Genomic DNA, 14,360 nt, shown 5'->3' on the forward strand with positions numbered 1-14,360 from the left:
TTCTTAATGTCTAGTGACATATCAGGGCCATTTGATGATTAATTGATATACATTTCTTACATACTGTTCCTTTAAGTGTTGAGGTCCATTAAAGTCCATTAAAATGAGAAAAATCCTGGAGTGTTTTCCTCAAGGAAGCATAGTGTCTTCTCGACAAAAAGAGATCAGCATTGTGGATGACATGGTGGTGAGTAAATTATCTGAATTTCACAAAAACAAAGCACCACCCACATCCATTAACTGGTTAATTTTGCACAAACGATTTTCTAAAAGGGTTTGTTAGCACATCGTAGCGCTAATGCGGCTAAAGATACTATTATCTCAGAATGTATTCACAGAAATCCGATAAATTTTTAACCAACAGCACAGATTATTTGTGGATAAGGGAGTCGGAAGCAGTAACTCATTTGCATTTTAGGTTACAGACATGATAAAGGGGCATTTTGTACATGCTATATCAAATGATCTGTTGGGTATTTTAAGCTGAAAAGTCATTTTTTAACAGATTCTCCTGTATTTGTAAAGGTTTCTGAAAGACCTGTACAAACATTATTTAATGTAAGTATTGTATATTTTACAGGAGATGCTGAAGTGCAGTAAGAACTCGGAGGGCACAGCTGAGCTGGAGGAAGCTTTGGCTACAATGCTAGATATCATTAAATCGGTCAACGACTCCATGCATCAGATTGCCATCACTGGTTTTGAGGTTTCTGCGCTTTACATTATATTTACTTGAATGGTCGATTGATAAACTTTTAGCTTTAAATGGCCAATGCCATTAGCAAGGAAGCAGTGCGGCTGATATGAGGCCGATATGACACAAATATAATTACAGAAAATGAAAGACATACAGAAAATGAACTAAATTAGCATTTATTGAGCATAAAATATATGCAATATATTCGGCCATACATTTACATGTTGGTAGTGCACTGTATCAGAAACAAGGAACAAGTAAAGGCTGTAATGTTACTGTACAACAATTCACAATACAGCTTACAGTCTCGTTTTTACATGTACTGTACATGAGATTTTTGTAAACACGTATTATGAATTGGCGTAAAGAAAAATGTAATATGTAGCCCAGGATATGCACTGCATTTTGTCGCAATGCACATGCGTCAAACGTCTGCATAGACATACAAGTCAAATAAACCATGCTTTGCATGGCTGTGTGTTTGACTGTGCATGTATGTTAGCGTACATGTAAAAAAACTGACTATACAAGGTGCTTTACATTACATACATTACATTATTGGCATACCATAGGCTACTGTAAGACATAACCTAGCCACTTCTTTATTTAATGTTGATACTTTTTAGGTCCTAAAATTTAGGACAACTTGTGTCAGAATAAATATTTAGTAAATCTTTTGTGTGTGTGTGTGTGTCTGTATGCATATATATATTTTAGGGCAATCTGAATGATTTGGGCAAACTACTGATGCAAGGGTCCTTCAACGTTTGGACGGACCACAAGAAAGGTCACAGCAAAGTGAAGGACCTGGCCCGGTTTAAACCCATGCAAAGACATCTCTTTCTATACAACAAAATGATTTTGTTTTGCAAGAAACGTGAGGAGACATCTGATGGGCATGAAAAAAACCCTTCCTACAGCTTCAAGCACTCTTTAAAGGTGGGATGTACATCATTATTGTTTAGAGTGTTAATGTCTGGTTATATCTACATTTTATTGTAACATTTTAGCTATTTTTGGCATCTTTCTGCTTGTTTTGTTAAATGGATACGAATGCATGCTTGCATAAAACAATGATGGCCCAGTATTTACAGTATATCAGTAGTAGGATATAAAAATGCTGAATCTCAAAAAAATTGTTTACCGACAAAATGCATTGTGCTGTGTTTATATAAAGATGAGTTCAGTGGGAATCACAGAAAATGTAAAGGGAGACATCAAAAAATTTGAAATCTGGTACAACGGCAGGGAGGAAGTTTACATTATCCAGGTAAGGCACAATGGAAGTGTTTTAATTACCATGACAAAATTGTGTTGTGTTAAATTGATATGAAATCTGTATACATTAGGTTCCAACAATGTAAAATCACTAGTAAAAGCGGGCTTACTAGTTTTAAAATTAGACATTGTATTCTGTGTGAATAAATGAACTAAAAAATCAACTTGAATTTCTGTTGAATGTCTCAATGGAAGCGGGACAACCTGACTGGTGGCCACTATCGCAGTTTTTATTAGTAAGAAATAGTGCAGAATGTTAAATACTGTGAAATAAAAAAAATCATGTTTTTTTGTGTTTTATCAGGCAATGGTTTATAAAAACTGTCCCAGTTCTTATCTTTTAAATGTAATCTGTGTGATATTTCGAGTAAATCCTGTTGTTCCATCTCTGGACCATGGGAGGGAACTGTTGTCTCATAGCAGGAAGACCCCAGTGTGTCTCTCTGTGCTCTTTCAGGCCGCTTCAATGGATGTAAAGAACACATGGGTTTCAGAAATCCGTAAAGTCCTGACGAGCCAGCTGCAAGCTTGCCGAGGTAAAGACCATTAACACCTCCTCCCATACTAATCCTCATACTACACTGTCAGAAATACCTTTTCTGTCACCCTCAAAGGTTAATTTTTTGTACCTTTATAGGTATGCAACACATCGAAAAAGGGTACAGTATTATACCCTAAGGATCTATTGTGTACCAATTTTGTACCAGTTAAATTTTAGGGGTACAAAACAATTAACAGTACCTTTAAAGTCACACAATAGATGCTTATGGTACATTAATGTACCCCAAAAGATAAATGTTCAGGGTTTAATGTGTGTGGCTCCTCATGTCAAAATATGCATTGGGTACGTCATGGGAACCTGTGTGCATTGCGCGTCATGTCAAAATACGTGCCTGCTGCATAAGCGTCGAAAGGGTTCATGATAAAAGAGACGTTTACGTCTCGCAAGACACTTGCTTAAAGAGCATCTATTTCATTGCTAAAAAAACCCGTTATATTGTGTATTTGGTATAATATAATGTGTTTGCGTGGTTTATGGTTTAAACAACACATTATTTTCCACATACCGTACATTTTTCTCCAGATTTCCCTCTCTTCTGAAACGCACAGGTTTTGTACAAAACTGTCCCTGATTGGCCAGCTTATCTTTACATTGTAATTAGCCTGAATAACTATAACGTCAGCCGGAAATGTGACGCTCCTTACCGTGTTTGAAAGATTCGCTTACATGCAATGCTAACAGGAGTTAACTTACAGGCTGTGGCGGTCAGAAGCGGGAGGAGTTATGATAATGTCGGTCTTGTCAACATCATCAATCCCAGGAAGTAAACTGTTGCCTACAATCCTTGTGTTTATTGTAGTCCAAAAAAAGAGATTCACACTGGAGAAAATATCTCGCGTCTTCGCTTACTTTGGGGTTTGTACCATTTGCATATTGTTAACATGTACTAATACACATTTACAGACCCCCCAAAAAAAGTAAAATTGTGAATCGGACCATAGGTGCTCTTTAACACTTAACACATAGGATTGAGCGAGTATCAAGCAAATGCAATCATCTCTTTTGTCAAAAACCTAGAAACAGGCATGTGCATCGATGCACATAGGTTCACATGACGCACAGAACTCATATTTTGACATGACGATCGACACACCTGACAATGTTTTGATTAGTTTCGCATTCGGGCCTCCTCGGAAAAAAGTCACGAGCCGCCACTGAAAAATTAAGCAAAACCTTAAGGTACCACCCCAAAGACAGAAAAGGTACAGTTTTGCACCTTTTTTTCTGACAGTGCATAAAAAACATACAAACGTCACATAATATAGACAATATTACCTTGGATCCAATCGTATTTGCCCCATGAAACCAAAATTACATCACCCTCTAAAGTGATCCTGCTGCTAGCTCTGCCTCATTTCATTTGATTATATTTTGTTTGTTTAGGTTTTATAAGTTTTACATTTTTGTAGATGTTTTAGCAGACAAGCTGCACTAAAACATATTTTAATGTATACAAATGTCTTATGGATAATTCTGGAATACTATTGAATAAATATTATGCACAATTACTTTTCTGTATGTCTCTTATTTACTCTAATTACATTTGTGTTATATCAGTCCCCTATCAGCCAATCCGACAAATTGCTTCCTCTATATCGGCTCTAAATGACCTCTCCCTCCCTCTCTCTCTCTCTCTCTTTCTCTCTCTCTCTCTCTCTCTCTCTCTGCCATCCACATTCTACCCAGAAGCCAGTCAGCTCCATCAGAAGATTACCGAGAACAATTACCACGCTCCCATGAGGTATGCTGGCGTGCGCATCTGTGATAGTGTGTTTGAATGTGCTTTGTTAAGCTTGTTTGCCTCTGCTTTTCATACTTGTGTATTGTTTACAATGCTGCATGTGTTGTGTCATTCACTGACAGAAACATGCGTAAAATGGCCCTTCGGCAGTCCGACTCGTCCAGTCCTGAAACGGGATACAGGCGCGGTGACACAGGACCCAACATGCGCCAGAAACGAGGTGAGATTCAGATACCCACCTTTTTCTGGGAGTTGTTACTGTACCCGCTGCTTCTTCCGTCACTGGAGCAGTAAGAGCTTGCAGGAGGCAACAAACATTTTGGATCTGTGGCCATTCAGAGCCACACGTCTGTTTATCAAAGAGTGTTGCCTGTAAATGAAAAAATCCTCTTGCCGGTTCAAACCTATACAGAGTTATTTTTACAGTAATGTGAAACACAACGAAAGATAATTGATGAATATAGCTGTTTTCTATATGAACTATATTTGAAGAGTTTGGTTCCAAAACGCAACGCAATTTTTTTTTAAATTAGTTACCGCCAAAATCAGTGTTGTATCTGGTCGGTATTGAAAGGTGGATTCTTCATTTTGCAGAAAATCCGATATCGCCGTGTAATTTTGTCATCTTTTCTCCTTTTTTTTCCAAACGCGTTTAACGCCAGTCCTAACAACGCCAGTCCCAACAACGCCAGAATCCTAGTTTTCCTCACCTACTTAGTGATCAACAAACAAACAAAAACAAAGTAATACTTTTGATGGCATTGATAGGCCTGTGGTGGTTTTCTGTGACGGGGAAGAGGCGTGAGCCATCAAAGTCGGATAATTTATGTGAGAGCTACTTGGGCGAAGGAAAAATGCCGGCTGTTGCTTGTTCTCATACGGCAGCATCAAGCTTCTGTCATGCTAACACATTGACCCCAGGGGATCTTAGGAAAAACTTTCCATTATTTTACGAGAAAATCGAGCAGGAACAAAACATTTTACAGCTGATTGCTGTCAAAAAAGTTCAGCGAAGACGTCCTAAGTATAACAGCAGCAATGACAGTGTTCTTAATATGACAAAGTAAGTGTTTTCAGTAATGCCAATAATGTTTTTCTTTTTTTAATGAATATAACATGGCAAAGTTACATGCACATTTATATATTGATTCAATAGATTTATAGCATTTTGAAAAAATAGTGGTTTTCATCTTGTCACTTTCTTGGTATAGAAAACCCTTTTTTACCGAAATTAGTCAAATTGGATTTATTGCGTTTTGGAATCAAACTCTTCATTTGTAAATTTGATTTAGTTTTAAGCAGTTAATTAAAAAAAAAAAAAAACAATGTCCACAACACAAAACTGGCAAATCACAAATCAGTTCTTATACCACTGTTCTACAAAGAGAAAACCTTGGAAATTAAAGTAATTTTCCAGCAAATGTAACTCTATGATGCATAGATCTGGCCAAGACAAATGTTTTCTGCAATAAAAGACCAATACATGACAGTTAAGTTATAATCTATAGCATGGGTCACAAAACTAAGGCCCGCGGGCCGACTCAGGCCCGCCACCCCCCTTAGTAATCTCTACTACACAATGAGGCCTGCTGGTGGTCATTTTGGTCTGGGTCATACAATTCTATGTTATATAGCTGACCCGGCCGCCCATCACAGTCCGGAACGATAGTGTGGCCCCCAGAGAAAAAAGTTTGGTGACCCCTGATCTATAGTCTCAGAGTGAATATTAATGTACAAACTTTTATCCTGCACCTTTTTAATTGTTCTACCATACTTTGTTGAGAAGTTACAAGGCATCATGTTAATCAGACACCCCTCCCTTGTAAGCAAATATACTTGCCTGTCTATATCTTCAAAACTTAAACCAGCACCCTTATCCCATGTTTTGTAATTCAATCAAAATATTTAAGAATTTACATATTTTATCTAGGAGGTCGATATTTTGCCAAAGCCTGTAAAGAATAACATAAGGGTGAGTAAATAATCACAGGTATATTTTTAGATGAACTACTTTAACCATTTAGTGCATTATCCTCCATTAGAGCATTATGACTAATCTCTCTACAGTTATTGACGAGTAATTAGTTACTTTTTTAAGACTTCTTTCACTTTTACCAGTGTTATTTAAAGTGCACATTGCCGTTTGTTTAAGTTAGAGAAGTGGTTTAGCGTAAATGTTGCTCGGTTTGGGGTGATCAGAGGTTTTGCAGCTCTGTCAGGTTGCAGGTTTTGAGTGAGTAAATGTATTTAATTTCTATCAGGATAGAAGACCTTCTTGTGCTGACCCCAGCACTTTTGACAGAGCCATCCCGGAGGCAATGTTGTGTTAAACCACAGCAGAGGATTATGGGTCTCTGGCCTGAGGTGTAGATGTTGACCACTCATAAACATGTTTCACCTCATTTAAGGTTTTTGAAACATTTAGCATCTCCCGGCTGTAGTTTATTCAACGTCTACCTAGTGTATTTTAGGAAACTGACGTTTGTTATTTTTAAATTTCATCAGGTTTTGCACTGTTTGCTGTTTTTCCAGTAAAACAATTTAATAGCTATCGTACTGAATGTCAAGTGAATAGTGAGGGACAAGTGGGGAGTAGTGTAACAAATTGTGCAAAAATCGTACATCCATCTATAAAAAGGGATATGTGCAATGAGCAAGGTTTTTTCAAAGTTTTAATTCACTGTAATTAAATGGACTTTAAAGGAACAGTATGTAAGAAATGTATATCAATTAATCATAAAATGGCCCTGATATGTCACTAGACATTAAGAAATCATGTTCATTTCAAATACTTATATTACTGACAACAGTGGTCTGGCCAGGATATTTTCATTTAAAAAGTGCAGTTGCAGCCCTCAACTGATGTTTATGTTGTCATGTTGTGTATTGGCCACCAGTTGTGTGTTTGCAGTACCAGTTTTAGCCACAAGTTTTGTGATTGCAATACCAGTTTTGGCCACAATCCTACATACTGTTCCTTTAAAATATAACGTTACCAACGACAATGTGCAGCAGAGCAGGCAGACTAGATCAGAGCGCTAACATTAGCCGTTAGCCATGCAGACGCTATTTAACAGTATTTACATCACATAGCTATAAAATACACTTACAGTAATAACGGAGGCACTATAATAATAAAGACACATTGAAAAATGTGTTTACTGTGGGGAGATTCAGCATATTTATTTGCCTTCAACTCGCATCTCTCATCTGTTTTCACTGGAGTGGGGGTCCGGAGAGTTTAAAGCTGAATGCAGCCACCTAGCGTACTGGATGAATTCATTTTACAGATGAAGAGTTTCGTTGCAAAACGAGATAACCACCGTTTTGTTAATTGTTCAGAAATCTCGTTTTTTGGTTGTGCATTCCAATTCATTTCAATTCAACTGCAGTTGGTTTGTTTTGATTTAAACCTTCACAACTTAAAAAAATCACCATAGCACCATAAAACAAAATAATAACATGATAACATAATAATAAACATGTTTTGACAAAAATAAAAAAAAACGGATTTATCTCGTTTTGCAACGAAACTCTTCAGATTTGAAAACATTTGGGGCTTTTGACAAAACATTCGGGGGTTGAGCCCCAGAAGCCACCCCCTCGCTCTCCCCATGCCTCACATGACCCATGACCTTTGCTCTGATCTACAGAAACACCACAATGGTCATTATTGATAACTAAACCCCATCACAGTGAATGAGACCCCAACATGAACTGTCAAAGTAAAGAGGGGGTCTTGAATCACCTTTAAGTTATTAAAATGATTTTATTATATAAAAGCAATAGACTTCTGAGTAGGGAGAGATGATATACCAGCAAAAAAGGAAATGCGATTGACAGATTAAACTATTTCAGAGAATTGTGTCATAACTGAACTTCCTAGATTGGTTTCATAACCAATCATTGGTCTTTGATTTGCTCAGAGTTTGTGTTAAGGATATGATTCACAGATGTTTTCCCAGACACATGTTCTGCTTGATTACGTAAAGCGTTGTGTGTGGTAATAGATGACAAATTATCTCAAGTTTCAAAAATTGAGAAGATTTTTATTTATTTTTATATTTAATCGTGTTTTCAGTTTACTTATACACAGCAAAATCACTGGTGTAAAATGTACAATACCGGTGAATATGTGAGTCTCAATACACAAATTATTTTGTTCTTTTTTAACTCCTCGAGCATTAGTGAGTCCCTGAGTAGTGCAGCTGTCTATTGTTCTTGAAGGATAAACCTTCAGATGCATTAAGTTCTTTAGTTTCCCAGCATGCTTTGCACATTTAAGTTCTCCGTACAGTTGCTCAATGTTTTTGTAAGTAAAGTAACTTATGCTTAGTAAGAATGATGCAGCAAACAACACTTTGTAAGCTTATGAACAGGATTGTTTGTGTTATTTTAGCTATGATATATTTTTTGGTTATGGATATGGTTAATACAGAATTTAAGAGGCATTTAAACATTTGAGTATATTAAACTTCACCGATGTATGCATTATTACGGGTATGGCTGTGGGTTTTAGTAATTTAACCTTCTTTGTTGGCAATTTAAAGATGATTGCTTTTACATGTATTGTAAGAGGAGAAGTGGCATCTGTTAACGTGTGTGCTTTAGCGAAATACATCAGTGTCTGTCTATTGTGAACCCAGAAGTCTATGTCTTTTGCTAAATAATAGAACAAAACCAGCATATTTGGACAGATGCTTGTTGTGCCTATTCTGCTTTCCATCGCAAACACTATTTAAGCTGCTCTTTCACGGCAGACCCATCTCTCTTTTGATGTCTGTCTACCCAAACTGTGTCAGTAAACACTCACAATTCTCCACTATATGAGATATCAGGCAGTTTGCAATGCTATCCAAATCCTTGGTAAACAGCAAACTTGTTTATTACCAACATTATATTACTTATAATGCACAAGAGAAGAATACCAAGAGCTTTAAAAAAGTATACAGATTAATTAAAGGTGCGGTGTGTAATTTTTAGAAGGATCTCTTGACAGAAATGCAAAATAATATACAAAACGATATTATCAGGGGTGTATATAGACCTTTAATAATGAACCATTATGTGTTTATTACACTAAAATGAGACGTTTTTATCTACATACATCGAGGGTCCCCTTGCCATTTTGGACCGCCATGTTTCCACAGAAGCCTTTAATGGACAATTTTTTTTACTAAGTTGTCTCCGACGATGACATGTTTGTCCGGTGGCGGTTATTCTAGCTTCTCTATGCGTTTCAAAAGTGAGGGGTGAGCAGTGGACTGAGCCGTTGGTTGCAATTCACAACCTTACCACTAGATGCTACTAAAATGTACACACTGCACCTTTAATAATAATATATTGAGTGCATATTTAGCTTAATGCCAAGTGTAATCTTTCTTGACTAACAGAAATGTATGCATTGAAATTATAAATTGGTTTTGTTAAATGTTACATAATGTAAATTACTTTGATAAATATGATAATTATGAAAAATTGTAAAACATTATACGTACAATATACGTACATACAGTAAACTATCAGAAAAATGGTGCAAAAGCTGTCACTGGGATGGTACTATTTAAAAAGGTCAGAATATGTACAATTTATATGTATACATTTGGTACCAATGTGTACCTCTATAGTGTATTTTTATAAGGGTACTGCTCCAGTGATAGCTTTTATACCTTTATTTCTGAGATGCATGGGACAAAGTTGTTTTTTACCATCCAAATTCACTTCTTCCCCAAATAGTACATTTTGCGGCATTCACTACATACCGTACTGTAGTGAAGAGTGCACGAATGAGTGAGTGAACAATCGGACAAAGCATCAATCTTCTTCCCTGCTGTTCATCTCATCCTCAACATTTTCTACCTGCTGCTTTAACCGCAGTCCTCTCCTCCTCTCCTTTCCTCTTATAGCCGACGCTTCAGCAAGCCTTGGCACGGAGCGCACTTCTCTCGCTAGAAAGCGCTTCACCTTACAGGGCCTGTCAAACCGCAGGTCTCTTCCCGCAGGTAACGACACAGGCTCTTCTCTGTTTGGACTCATCCATCAGCTCATCCTGATGTGTTCACATTGTCTCGTTGTGAAAATACGCCATCAGCATTCTCAGTCCATTGTCACACAGATTGCTTTTGTCTTGTTTAGAAGTGAGAAGTTATTGTTGAACTTTCAAAAAGAAAGGAAGAATCAGAATTTTGTACATAAATAGTTCAAGCTGAAGTTTTTCTTGACATTTTTAAATCAATGTTGACAGTTTTAACCCTTTACCTGGCACAGCCCTTTTTGAGTGGGGGGTGAATAGGTGATGTACCCCTTCAAATTAATGGCTTTTTGGTCTAGAAAAGAAAAATTTTGGTCTTGTTTTAAGAAAGACACTTTAAAGTGTCTGGAGATGAATATATTACAGCTGCAACTAATGACTATTTCTTCTGTCGACTAATCTAGCGATTATTTTTCCGATTAGTCGACTACTCTAACGATTATTTTTTATTATTAATATAGTGTTCTTTTTTTATTAGCTATTTAATCTGTTGGATAATCTGTTTTTCTACTCTCTGTCTGATTTTATTGTATTTTAACACAACTGAATGCTATTTTCACATATTATCTGTTCTGTTGTCAGACATATGGGGGCGGTTTCCCGGACAGGGATTGGCTTGGTCCAGGACTGGGCCTTGGTTTGATATGGAAATATAACTAGTTTTAACAAACATGCCTTACTAAAAACATTACCTGTGTGCATTTTTTGGCAAAACAAAGGGCCCTGTTGTATTTTAAGATATGTAAGTGCAAGTTGTTTTCAGTTTGAACAGTTCTTAAAAATGTTTTGGTCTGGGACTGGTCTAGTCCCTGTGGGAAACCGCCCCATATAGGGGTGGTTTCCCAGACAGGGATTGGACTGGTCCTGGACTAAAATAAATATGGGAGCTGTCCAAACTGAAAACATCTTGCACTGACATATCTTAAAATACATCAGTGCCCTTAGTTTGGCCTCAAAATGCACACAAGTAATGTTTTTAGTAAGGCATGTTTGTTTGAACTAATTATATTTCCTAATTGGACTGGGGTCTGGTCCTGGCTTGGGCTGGTCTCTGTCCAGGAAACCACCCCAAAGACTATTAAAATAGTGACTAAACATGACCCAATAACCTTGTGTTTAATCCAACCAGCTGTTACTTTAACTACTAGGTTACTAAAATCTTGATTTATAAACGCGACATCGCAGACAATTCGGCACAAATAAAAAATTGCCACTACACAGAGTTACTACAGAAGCTCGCGCACAAGCACATAGAGAACCAGTGTGTGGGAAAACACTGCTAACCTTTCATGATAAACTCGAATCAGTCGTCTTCTCTGTCAATAACATCTGACGTTTACGTGAAAATGCAAGTACACAGAGGAATCCGCATGGAAAAACACAGCCAAATTTTAATTCTTTCACTCAGTGTCATGTATCAGAGGCGCTGTCTAGGGGCTTCACGCACAGAGAGAGAGAGAAAGAGCGTGCACAAGAGAGGCACCACCGAGCGCTCACAACAATAAATGAAGCCGTTTTAAATGAAAATAAAAATGTAAATGTTGCGGCCATTGTTGATTTTGTGGCGCACACAAACAAATCAATGTATGGGAATCACTGCCAGAAGCAGAAGCCGGCATTACACGAGATGAATGTAAACAGCGTGACGCGTCGAAGCATTTTACGCATGTCGACGTATTTTCGTAGTCGACGTAATCGATGACGAATATATTAAATAAAAAAATTGTTATAGCAGTTTAAATTTATTGTAATAAATAATAGTAATGCAATATTGGATTATTTTATACATAAAATTATATAAAAAAAAAAGGTTTGTGTTGGTTTGCTGCATACTCTTGTCACAAATTAATAAATTACAGTCACTGCATTATTATTACTGCTAAAAGGTTTTGAAATATGAAAACTACATTCTAAGACCTTTCCAACAATATATAGTTTGTAGATGAACATTTATGAAAAATATTGAAATAAACTCGAGTGTCCCACTTACAGGACAGTGCCAGTTAACGGTTTATTAAGTATGATTCATATACACTCAATTTGTATTTCCTACACGTTACAAAAGTGGTAAAGAAAATTCCCTTAGCTGTTACTGGGGCAGTACCTTTTCAAAAAGTACACCTTCGTGTGTAAAGATTTTATATTAGTACATCGGAGGTGCATACTGGTACCAGAGAGTGCATATTAATACCTCAAATGTACACTGTAATATGTAAAAGTTGGATCAACTTTAAAAAATACTTTAATTGGTAATGCATAAAAAACTGTTTTTTCAACCTAAATGTTCTCACTTTAAGTTGAAAATGTTTAAATAATTTTTTTAATTGATCCAACTTTTACTTTATACAGTGTACGTCAAAGGTACATATTTTGATTACAAATATATACATCTGTACCTAAATGGTGCCCCAGTGACAGCTTAGGTCAATTTTTCTGATAGTGTAGAAAAACGCCATGAGTGGAAAGTCCCAAAATAAACTTTTCTACCTGACCTTAATTCAGTGCCTCCTGTTAGTAATATGTGTAGATATTAGTAATTGTGTAGCTTGCAGCGTCATTTGCATCTAGCATTTGTGGGATGTTAATAGTTAACCCATCTGTTTTGTGTCCTCCACTCTTTACACTGTGCTTCTGTTTTAAACCACTTTTATACATTTCCTTTTCTCAACCAAACTATAGAAAGTTCAGAAACGTAATGCTCTCTTCTGCTGACAAAACATGAAAAAGAACCAGACAAAGGTCTACAAGATCCCCACACCTCCTGTGTCTCATTTCACCAATCTGTTTTCACTTACGTTAAACTAACCACCAACTCTTCCTGCCTTCTGCTGCAGAAACCACGGCTAAGGAGACGGAGGTCACACGCCGCTTTTCTTTAGCTTCATCTATCAGCTCCGCCTCTGTTCCTCGCACTAAAGGTACAAAAATAATGTGTGATTTCATGCCTGCACGATTACATTTACTGTTAATATGCCGTGACTGAGCTCGCTTTCCTAACGAGGTCTGAACAACCGCAACAACACATATACACTGCGAGATACTAACAAAGCTATGTCATAATCAACCTTCACATTTTGTTTTAATGAACACTGTTAGAAAAACGATCAAAATATGTACCCCTGCTTTCACTGGGGCAGTACTTTTTAAAGGGATATTCCACTTTTTTTGAAAATATGCTCATTTTATAGCTTCCCTCGAGTTAAACATTTGATTTTTACGGTTTTGGAATCCATTCAGCTGATCTCCGGGTCTGCCGCTAGCACTTTTAGCATAGCTTAGCACAATCCATTGAATGTGATTGGACCATTGGCATTGCACTAAAAATGTACCAAATTGTTTCAATATTTTTCCTATTTAAAACTTGACTATTCCGCAGTTACATCGTGTACCAAGACCAACAGAAAACCAAAAGCTGGGATTTTCTAGTCAGATGTCTAGGAACTATACTCTCATTCTGGCGTAATAATCAAGTACTTTGCTGCTGTAACATGGCTGCGGCGGGCGTAGTGATGTTGTGCACTGCCTGAAAATAGTCCCCTGCTATTGAAAGTAACCAAGGGGACTATTTTCGGGCATTGCGTAGTGTCACTGCGCCTGCTCCAGCCATGTTGCAGCAGCGGGGTCCTTGATGGTTGCGCCAGAATAAGAGTATAGTTCCTAGCATATCTGCAAATCGAAATTTTTTGGTTTTCTGTCAGTCTTGGTGCACGATGAAACTACAGAAGAGTCGAGTTTTGAACAGGAAAAATATCGAAACTCTCGGTCTAATCAGATTCAGTGGATTGTGCTGAGCTATGCTAAAAGTGCTAGCGGCAGACCCGGAGATCAGCTGTATGGATTTCAAAACGTTAAGAATCAAATGTTTAACTCTAGGGGAGCTGGAAAATGAGCATATCTTCAAAAAAAAAAGTGGAATGTCCCTTTAAAAAGGTCTTTATATGTGCCATTAAATACAGATATGTGCACATTTGGTACCTTTGAGAAACTAATATGAATTCTTTAGGTGCAAAGCTGTACTTTAAGAAAGGTACCATTGTAGGGACAGCTAGGG

At 37.2% G+C, this 14,360-nt stretch overlaps 1 protein-coding gene across 10 annotated transcripts in view; it reads left to right on the forward strand.

The window, feature by feature from the left end:
- Nucleotides 1–14,360, forward strand: part of mcf2l2 (MCF.2 cell line derived transforming sequence-like 2) — a 104,956-nt gene that overhangs the window by 75,726 nt on the left and 14,870 nt on the right. For 5 of the 10 annotated variants that reach the window (XM_055183285.2, XM_055183290.2, XM_055183291.2 and 2 more), the window contains 8 exons: nt 581–706; nt 1,415–1,636; nt 1,875–1,967; nt 2,433–2,511; nt 4,224–4,278; nt 4,401–4,498; nt 10,185–10,280; nt 13,144–13,227. In XM_055183285.2, coding sequence (XP_055039260.2) covers nt 581–706; nt 1,415–1,636; nt 1,875–1,967; nt 2,433–2,511; nt 4,224–4,278; nt 4,401–4,498; nt 10,185–10,280; nt 13,144–13,227 — 853 coding nt within the window. The remainder of the gene's footprint in view (nt 1–580; nt 707–1,414; nt 1,637–1,874; nt 1,968–2,432; nt 2,512–4,223; nt 4,279–4,400; nt 4,499–10,184; nt 10,281–13,143; nt 13,228–14,360) is intronic. The other 5 variants (XM_073875955.1, XM_055183292.2, XM_055183287.2 and 2 more) reach the window with 4 other exon arrangements.

The sequence above is a fragment of the Misgurnus anguillicaudatus genome, chromosome 14 (genome assembly GCF_027580225.2).
Source record: "Misgurnus anguillicaudatus chromosome 14, ASM2758022v2, whole genome shotgun sequence".
NCBI classification, from domain to species: domain Eukaryota; kingdom Metazoa; phylum Chordata; class Actinopteri; order Cypriniformes; family Cobitidae; genus Misgurnus; species Misgurnus anguillicaudatus.